General features: G+C 34.2%; 1 protein-coding gene and 2 non-coding genes across 3 annotated transcripts; all 3 read right to left on the bottom strand.

Annotated features, from left to right (window-relative positions):
- Nucleotides 1-742: 742 nt before the first annotated feature.
- Nucleotides 743-814, bottom strand: Trnap-cgg (transfer RNA proline (anticodon CGG)). Its single transcript has one exon. It is a non-coding gene; the product is annotated as a tRNA-Pro (tRNA).
- A 349-nt stretch (nucleotides 815-1,163) lies between these two features.
- Nucleotides 1,164-1,241, bottom strand: Trnap-cgg (transfer RNA proline (anticodon CGG)). The gene has a single exon. It is a non-coding gene; the product is annotated as a tRNA-Pro (tRNA).
- A 5,598-nt stretch (nucleotides 1,242-6,839) lies between these two features.
- Nucleotides 6,840-8,168, bottom strand: LOC144853488 (uncharacterized protein F54H12.2-like). Its single transcript, XM_078711184.1, has one exon. The coding sequence runs from the start codon at nucleotides 8,166-8,168 to the stop codon at nucleotides 6,840-6,842; it is 1,329 nt and encodes a 442-aa protein (XP_078567310.1).
- Nucleotides 8,169-10,741: the final 2,573 nt, after the last annotated feature.

Below are 10,741 nucleotides of genomic sequence, written 5' to 3'. Positions count from 1 at the left end.
AACCACTGTTTTATTTTAAAATTTTGTTTGCATTTTTATAAATAGTACTGTAGGCCTCTGACTAACGGGTTTATAACGAAATTCAAATGATATTGATGATAAGAAAAATTGTGCATATTGTTTAATATTACGAAGATGATGATTGTGGTGAAAATGACAAGGAATGTGATTATACGATGATGATTGGGATATAAGTATTGTAGGTGGGGCCTGGGGAGAACAAAGGAAATCTATTGTGTGAAAGGTTAACAAAGGTTAACAAAGAAGGGACGCTAGGCTGTCCAAAATCGTTCAACCGTGACCCCTCATAGACTCTCTTTTCCCAGACGTTTTTTTTGATTCAGCAGCTAGGACCTATCAATTAGTCGAGTTTATTTCCTAATGCTTGTTTTTCTTGAAACATTTTCATATATAGAGGTTTCTCATACATTGAACTGCTGCCGGCCATACATTATTACGTGGTCATAGATGACAATATTGAGTGCTTGGTTCAGTTGCTTGGTTAATCTTCAAATGCTAACATTGACTGCCATTGTTATATATCGCCAAGCCAAGGAACCAATTTAAGGAGTGGGATTGTTAGAAGTGACCAAGACTTTGCTCACAAACTCCTTTTTTATCATCTCTGTTTAATAAATATTTCTTGACTTCATTTGAAATTATTACTAAGACATATGATGCAATCAGTGTAAGAGAAAAACACTTTGGTACAATTAATGGTCAATTTTAACGAAACAAAAAAGGGCTCGTCCGGGAGTTGAACCCGGGACCTCTCGCACCCGAAGCGAGAATCATACCACTAGACCAACGAGCCAATTATATCGAGAAGAGCCTACACACCACGCCCATCTATGTAGGTGCTTTGAAGTAAGACAGTCCAGATAGACAACTTGACCTGCCTCCAGTTACTGTTTAGACAGAAATTACAAACTTCTCCCAAACAGTGGCAAACTCAGCGGTAAGGTTATGTAGGCCTACAGTATAAAACGTTAACAAAGATAATAAGATGGAAAAGACAATGAAATACTTAAAATTAGGAAGATAAGAGTCGTTTACAACTCGACTTACTTCTATTCCGTTAGTTGCAGACGCTGTTAGAATGAAAAAATACTTTGTTACAATTCTGTTCTCTTTTAACAAAACAATAAGGATACGTACACAACGGGCTCGTCCGGGAGTTGAACCCGGGACCTCTCGCACCCGAAGCGAGAATCATACCACTAGACCAACATACCGAAGCCTTCAAAATTTCCGTCTAAAGGATAATCATTAATCAGAGTTCACATTGTTGCAACTTTGTATTTGATGTGATTTGGTTCAATAAAACAATGTTTGAACCTATGGTTATTGGCCGAATTATGCTAGATTCGGGCAAAATTATGCTAGATTTCTTTGAAAATATGATAGAAAAAATGCTAGATCGTTGTAAATATGCTTCAGAGAATTGGTTTTTTTTTAATTATGCCAGATTATTCTAGATTTTCTTAAATTATGCCTAGCATAAATGTCAAAATTATGCTAGATATTATTATGGCCACTATGGATCGGTTAATAACAATAATACGTTTCCAGTTGGTGTCGTTGAATAGGAATATTCCATTTTTGTATCATTGTAAATGTAGGTGAGCAAAAGCGGTCAGTATAATTACCGAAAACAACCGAAAATAACCGAAAACAACCAAAAACAACCGAAAAGAAACCGAAAACAAATCGAAAACAAAATAAAATAATCTAAATACCGAAAACAAATTTTTATATATGAATATTTAATGTCGCCCTCTACTGATGGGTGTTTCTAGAGCTAAGACCATGACAGAGAGAAGACCGCGTGCGCAAAAGCCAAGGAAGACCCTACGAAATGGTAGTGTGCAAAATACAACTAAAAATCGATCAATGATAACATCGCATTTACTTACAGAATCTATAAAAATATTTTAATTTTAGTCTTTCGATTTTTGATCCAGAAACCAACACATTTACTCCTCACAATAATTGTGAACACGTTACTCAATGCCATAGTATAGAAAGTAAATTCACTATGGTTAATCATGATCAATTTAATTATAGATTGTCAAAGATAATAATACAAAAATGATATGTTTAAGAATATTGATAATATTAGGGAAAAGTATACCTAAACCAAGCTCACGATAAAGGATTCACAATAAAATCTATTCAGTAAAATTACCGTAGTCGAGTAACGTTTTTATCCTTAATCACTTCAGTATTAACTTCAGTGACGAAAACGCAAAATTAGGTAAAATCATGCTTTGTTTTTGAAAATCTAAGACTAAAAACGAAATTTATATATTTTGTAAGTAAATGTCACTTTGCAGTGTGCAGTTAGCCTATTTACACTTAAAACTAATAAAAAAAATGAAAAAAAAAATATATCTTCCGGGGTCATTTTATGTAGGGGAATTTTACAATAGGCGGAGGTTTGTACTCTCGGAGTACCCTCTAGTTTTGTTTTGGGTTGTTTTTGGTTGTTTTCGGTTATTTTCGGTTGTTTTCGGTAATTAGACAGACTCGAGAAAAAATAAGAACAAAATCAATTCTCGGAGGCTGCATACTGAAAAACTACATTGCAAAATGTCTAATAACTGATAAACTATAATATTGCATTATTATAACTTTTTATTCGTGTGACATGATGAAAATGAAAGATGTCTGACGGGTACATGGGTATCAACGGAGTTAGAGAAAGCTGTTGAAGTTGGCTATATAATTAGGAATGTTACTGCTGCATGGAATTTTAAACAGAAGTGTGAGTACAACTCAGATGATCCTTCTTCCGGACTTTTCTCTGGATATATTAACACTTTTCTTAAATTAAAACAAGAAGCTTCTGGATGGCCTGAATGGTGTGTAACGGATGAGCAGAAAGATAAGTACATTAAAGATTATGAAACAAATGAAAATATTAAACTCGATAAGGACTCTATTGCCTACAATGCTGGTCTACGATCATTGGCAAAACTTATGCTAAATTCCTTCTGGGGAAAATTTGGACAGAGGGAAAATTTGACAAGAACTTTATTTACATCTGAACCAAATGACATTTATGATAAGATTTCGGACCCAAAGGTTATTGTGCATGATGTGAACTTTATAAATGATGATTTAGCAGAAATGAAATATGAAGACGAACAACAATTTGTAAAGGTTAACAAGAAAGTGAATGTTGTTATTGCGGCATTTACTACTGCTACAGCAAGGCTAAAGCTCTACGACTTATTGGAAAAGTTGCAAGACCGTGTGCTGTACTACGACACCGATTCTTGTGTATTTACATCTAAACCTGGAGAATGGCGACCACCACTTATATCTCCACTTTTGTTTCCGGGGGACCAAAAAATTATGCTTACAGCTTAGACACAGGTACAACGGTCTGTAAGGTAAAGGGTTTTACCTTAAACTATCAAAATTCAAAATTAATTAATTTTAAAACAGTGAGTGAAATGGTACGTGGGGTTGGTCCCCAAAAGTTAACCACATTTGATCCCAACAGAATAACGAGGAAAGCAAAAGAACGAAAAATTGTAACGGAAGAAAGTAGTAAAGATTATCGTATCGTGTATAACAAAAGAATAATAATCGATGATTTTAGAACAGTTCCATATGGTTATGTAATGTAAGTATCTGTACGTTTCTTAACAAATTTCCTAAGTTGTTTTTCAGCACACATTTTTTTTTGTGTAAACATTTTTTTTAACATAAAAAAAAAAAATGTGTAAACATTTTAGAACATAAAAAAAATTGTGTAAACATTTTTTGAACATAAAAAAAAAAATGTGTAAACTTTTTAAACTTAAAAAAAAATGTAAACAATTTAAAAAAAAAAAAAAAAAATTGTAAATTTGTTCATCAAAAAAAAAAAAAATGTGTAAAAATTTGTGTTAGCAATTGAGCATTTTGTATGTAATAATATACGTTTTTAATGAGTTTACTGTATTAAATAAATAAAATAAAATGTATAAATGTTAATTAAAAAAAAAAAAGATGTCAAACTATATTTTTGAAAAAGAAAAAAAATGTATATATTTATATAGCTTTTATTATTTTTGTAATAGTGTTGTTAGGTTTTTGTTTGTGTTTTCATTTATTTAATTTTTTTTTTTACAAAAGGTATCATTCTACTGAATAGTCACTTACTAATTATTTATTTTGATGTTTAATTTTAATTAATAACAGTTTGTTTTTTGTTTTTTTTTGTTTTTTTTTTTTATTTAGGTAAAAAGAGAAATAAATATTTATATGTATTATTACAAATCTAATAAGGTGTTTAAAAATAATGTGTGTCCTAATAAAATGTTAACGAAAACTAATGATCTTGTAGGTGTTTATTATGTAAGTATTTATAATAAATGTTTCAGTTTTAAAAGTAACACATTGATTATGGAGGGCAGTTTAGTAACACCTTTCACGGCTGTGATCAGCGGTCCAACTTCCTGTGGTAAATCAGTATTTGTAAAACAACTATTACAAAATAATTACTTTGACAAACCGTTTGATGATATTACATGGTGCTATGGTGAATATCAACATATGTTTACTGAACTAAGTAATTCAATATCTAACATAAGTTTTATGGAGGGTATACCTGTTGAAACATTAGATGCTTTCGATTCTAGTAAAAATCATTTGGTGATTATAGATGACTTAATGACTGAATGTAGCAGCGATAAACGAGTAGTTAATTTATTTACTAAAAGTTCTCATCATCGAAACATTTCGGTAATATTTATAATGCAAAATTTTTTTTATGGGTCAAAAGAAATTCGTACTATAACTTTAAATGCTCATTATATAGTCTTATTTAAAAACCCACGTGATAAATCTCAAATATCAAATTTATCTAAACAAATGTACCCTGGTAAAGGCAAATTCCTACAGGAGGCATTTGAAGATGCTACACGCAAACCATATGGTTATTTGTTAATCGACCTTAAACCAAATACTATGGAAGAGATGCGGATTCGTACAAACATATTTTCACTAGATAAACATTATGCATACGTACCTAAAGTATAAGTATTAATTACTTTGTTTGTTCTGCTCATTCTAATAATAGCAAACATCATGTCAAAACGTATAAAGAAAAACGCTGAAACCATACGTTTCCTTGCTAAGTGTACTCCACGACAGAGAAAAACACTATTGGAGAATGCCGACGATCAATTAGTAACAGCAATATGTGAGTGTGCTATGAACGTGTTAAAGGGGAGAGTACCGTTATCCAGCTCTCATAAGAAGAAGTTGTCACGGTATCGAAAGCACTTGCGTGATATTTCTAATAAGTCTATCCCTTCATTTAAACGAAAACGCTTACTACTTCAAAAAGGAGGATTTCTTGGACTTATACTGAAACCTGTACTTCAAACCCTGGGTAGTTTACTATTAAAATAAAAATGCAGCACACCAAGAAATTGGTTTTGGTACCTCAGGAGTTGGCCAATACAATGATGCATAGTAAACGTTTTGAACAGAAACATGAAGCAATCACCAATGATTTAGATGGTTCTATGCAAGATATACTCAAGAGACAGGATATCAGCGACCACGATAAAATTACAATGTACAATCAAATACTACAACGCTTTCTTCAAAAAGAAAAATCGGTCAACAACCCGTCACCTACGAATATCGATATCCATGAATCCAAAATTGTTGAGAAAGAGGAGAAACCAACAATTCAAACAACAGACGTTGATACAGAATCGATGACACAAGAGGTATTGCAAAGTGTACCCGTATCTTTAAAATCTAAAACCAAGACATTTTTGGACAGACTAAATAGATACCGAAATATGGGTGTTATAGACTGGACAAATTACGGGGAAATCATCATAGAAGGGGAGTTGATTAAAGGAAGTAATTTTCTTGATTTAACTAAAGATGTAATACATGAAAAACGTGGGTTTGAACCTATTGGTTGGAAGGAATTTATTTCTGTACTAGCAAAGTTAAATACCCCTGAAAGTTTAATCGGTAATCCAACAAGACGTCGACTTTTACAACGTATAAAATCTAGTGGAACTACACCGTTTTTAGAAACTAAAAAATCTAAACGGAAAGAGAGGGACGTCGAAGAAGATAGTGATGAAGATAATTATGGACAATTCACCCCTACGCCGAAGAAACGTACACCAAAATCTAAACCTAAATGGCTTAATTACTAAATGTTATTTTCTTCTTATTAATTTTTTACTAGAACATAATAAAACAAAATAAACAAATAAAGCAGTGTTTTCTTCTTTTTTATAGTTTTACTTTTTATTTAAAAATATATACGCATTCAATCTCACTACAAACATTAATAAAAATTGTTAGTTAACATTTTCACAAATTGGATTTTTATATAATCCTTATCATAAACTGGAAAATTCACATCGTATCTACGTTTAACAAAATCATTAACATAGTCATCATTAGTATATCTATTGTTAGTAAACATATTAATAATAGTTGACGCATCAATACCTCTACAACTATGAAGAATAAAAAAGATACAATATTGACCACACACGGTCGACAAAGGTGCCTGTAACACTCTTTCGTTAAAGGTCCAATCATTAGCAGAACTGTCAAGAAATCTTACAAAGTTACGACTGTAATAACCTGGGTGGTTACCAAAAGAATCAAAAAATTCTCCTTCGTTACAATTATTCATAAAGAAAGCCACCCAGTGGGAACCATTTTCACTACTATCATCAACATTAGCTATATAAGCTCTCGGGTAACCCCTATGACGTTTTGGTAATAGATCAGAAGGATACACACCCCGAAAATTAATGGATCAGAGTTTACTAATCTTAACAGTTGTATGGTATCCATGCCTAAAAGTCCAAAATTACGTTACGAGACTTATCAATTTCAATTATTGAATCGAATTCTGAATAAATTATTACATTAATAGTTTCACCTAAAGCGGCTGAAAACTGAATTTCAAGGCGTATATTTCCTTGTCTAATTAAATTGAAATGTCCACTACTTGATAAATCTGGGGTAAGATCGAATGCAAACAACGTGTATCCCCTGGCGTAGTCTTCTCTGGATATCTGATTTCCTGTGTCGTCAAATAAAGTGTTCAATCCTGAAAATAAACTTTGATACGATAAGATGTAACTTCCTTCGCCGTTATTGTTAAAGTTTGGTTTCAACGGTTTCCACGGTACTTGTTCACCGTCTAGATATAATGCCAAGAAATTTGTGTTGAAATGTTGAAAATTGTATGGGTTTTTAGCGTAGGTACCATTGAAAGCGTCCGTGCTCACTAAACCAACAACTAAGCGTTTTGGTAGGTTTCCGTTGTACAGCGATTCTCTGGTGAATGACAAATTCCCTCGCGGTATTGATAGTGTTTTAACCTCGACGCGCCGCAGGGGGTACTTCGCCGATCCGCGCTCCAACGCCTTTGCGTGAGCCAACGCTATAGACGGATTTAACTTCACCTTGCGTACGTATACAGATGCTTCTTCTAATTGGATCTTGTAGTTAGCTTGAGCTTCAGAAGACATGAGACAAAATGAATTTTTACCACGATGTAACTTTATTTTAACATCGACTCCATTTAACATCATACGGTCCTGGAAGAAAATATCACAATGAATTGGTCCCATCAAATCAACCACTTTACTCTCCCTTACATATTCAGATCGTTTTTTAAGTCCACGGTTCACTACATCATCATTTTCGGTAGGATTCACTACATCCATTCTCCCCGCTGTATCCTTATAAAACAATCCACCTGTAAGATGAGTCTCCTTTGCATCTCCACCATAAGTTAGCAATGTTTCGATCATAGCCCGATAGGCGTAAGTGTTGTTGGAGGGGGTAATCACTCTTTCGTTCAAAGATACATCAACTTCGCTGAATAGAGATTGTAGTAATAAATTTGTAGGTCCAACTGGATCGTTTGCTTGTAAATTTGCACCATCAGCTTTGGTGATTTTTGCTTTGACGCGTAACATTGTTTGCGATAAGTCTACATATTCCTCGCTTGAACCTTGAATATTAAATTGAATAGGACCCGTATCGGTAATACTATTAAAAGGGTGATACTGAATCCATTGGCCTTTTGTAATACTAGTTTGAGTCGGAGGAACAGAAAACAAATCCAATTCGGATTTAAGACATTCGCATGAGTGTTTGTGTACGTACGCCATTGTAAAAGTGATTAATCAAATATATCGGGAGTTCTTCTCGCTCTCTTAGCCCTTGTTCGACTGACTCCGTTATTATTACGTTTTCTTTTTTTATTCACTCTACCACGACCCCGACCACGACCTGTCTGAGAAATAATTCGTTTACCGGCTTCTGTAATTCTACGTTTAGCTGCAGAACCAATGCTTCTTCCACTGATTGCGTCTCCAACTATTTCTGCACCGGTGCGTAATGCTTGTTTTCCAAACGTCTTAGCCCCCTTTTTTAACAATGGTACAGCTTTTTTAAATAGACCGGACATCATTCCTCCTAATCCATACCCTCTTTGATTAGATGATCCATGAAAAACCGGTATTGAACCACCAGCCTGACTAACATAGTAATCTTCATATACACTAGGCATTATTAAAGGAAAAAAGATGATTTGCTCTGACGAAAATGAAGCTTCACCAAAACCTTCCCACGTTGAAATGATACTTTTTCACCTGTGTCATTCCTTATATCAATTAGAATCGTATCTATGTCCTTTTTCACTACTCGTTTATAATGTGGCATCGCATATTCGTGAGAAACTTCTTTCCTCATATGACTCTCTTTCGTTTGCGTAATTCTCAATAAAGGAGCGCTTACATCTCCAACTCTCTGATGTTCAATTATATCGCTATACACATACAATGAAGGGACACGATGATGTAGATTAATAGGTCTATCACCTGTAATATTTGAATTCATAAGAATCGAAGACAAGTCGAATCCCAACAATGTTTGCATACCCCCGAGCGACGTTATAGATGTCAGAATATCTGTTGAAACATTTACTTTTTCGGATACAGCATTGAATTTAAACCTTACGTTGTCGTCCAACTTCTTTTTTCTTAAAACAGAGTTTATTGTATCGACCAGTTTCGAACCTGAACTATAATATCCGCTAGTAATTTCGATTTTGTAATCCACGGTTTCTGTTTCTATTTGAGAGATGTTTAACCGTATCCATATTTTATTGTTTGTATCATCCACATTGTACCACGTATGTGGATATTGAATTTCAGTCAAACCAACTTCCCATTCTCCACTCAGACGTATCGATTCCGATAATTTTGTAGTGTAACTTGTAAGTACATTTTCAGGAAAATAATTCATCGAACTATTACTCGGTAATGTAACGTGAAATTGAGAAGCCATGATGTTTATCTGACTAGATCACTAACCCAACTGTTGAATTTCGCTGGGTAACCCAACCACTTAACGTAATACTCTGTCTTTCCTCCACGTTTTTGTTTTTTAATTACTTTTTCGACGCGGTATACATCTTTATCAGATTTGGATACTTTTTGTAATTCTTTTTCATAGAAATGTCCTTCAATTACCTCACCACTCAAATCTTTTACTTGATACGTTGGTTCATGCGTACCTTTACGTTTAAATACTATAAATATTTCCTCCGTCCAATTGGCTAAATAACCTTTTTCAAAAATCATTTTATATCTACTGATACAAGCCTTTGTGTCGAACGGACGTGCTTTTTACCGAGCTCCGCTAGGCTTTTCATTCATTTTAAGTTTGAGGCTAATTCCGATGTTATAATTTGACTTTTATCGCTTATCTGGTCGCTAAGTAACATATTATACTGATACATATAAGTTTTGGAGCATTTAAGGTACTTTTACTACTGTTTTTTAGTCTCAACTCTGTGCCTATTCGAGCTAGCCTCATGGCTACCAACACAAAGGAAGCTCCCGCCACTAACGCAGGCAAGGCAACAAGACATTCCAAGGCATTGTCTGACGTGATAAGTAGTCCGGATCTAGCCAGATTTATTGAGGACAGCGTTAGGAAGGCATTCGAAGGCCCATTAATAGCTGATCTTATAAGCAAACAAGTATCCGTAGCCCTCGAAAGTCATAATTTCGCCGATGCAATAGGTCTGTAAACAAGATCATGGCGAAAACAATGGATAGGCTCGACCACCTGGAAAGTCAAATTTTCGATTGTGAGAATAAAATGGCTGATATGTCATGCAACATTGCGTCTGAAAATTCCTTTATGGATGAAATACAGAGGCAGATAAAAAAACAAGGTGAACTTATTGACGACTTAGAACAATACTCAAGGCGAAATTGTTTGAGAGTGTTTGGAATACCTGAAACTAAACAAGAAGATACAGACCAAATCGTACTTGACCTAGCAAGCAGTAAACTGGGAGTTAATATTACCAATCTAGATATTGACAGGTCCCATAGAACCGGACCCAGGAATGGAAATGCACGCAGACCCAGACCCATCATTGTAAAATTTACATCCTACAGGAGTAGGAAGAAAGTTATATCTGCACGCAGGAAGCTCAAAGGATGTGGTATCTCAATACAAGAGGACCTGACTCTGATGAAGCGTAACCTACTTGCTAAGGCCAAACAACACCCAAAAATAAAAAATGTTTGGTCAATAGATGGGAGAATTTCGGCAACAGTGGACAAGAACGACAGGGAAGTAATTATTTCTATTTCTTCACTAACTGAACTTGACAAAATCTGAACTTCTTCAAATTAAATACTAACTTTTTTACTTTACAGACGTT

The sequence above is a fragment of the Antedon bifida genome, chromosome 10 (assembly GCF_963402885.1).
Source record: "Antedon bifida chromosome 10, ecAntBifi1.1, whole genome shotgun sequence".
Taxonomy (NCBI): domain Eukaryota; kingdom Metazoa; phylum Echinodermata; class Crinoidea; order Comatulida; family Antedonidae; genus Antedon; species Antedon bifida.
The sequence above is the reverse complement of the archived record's forward strand: the minus strand, read 5'-3'. Positions and strand labels throughout refer to the sequence as shown.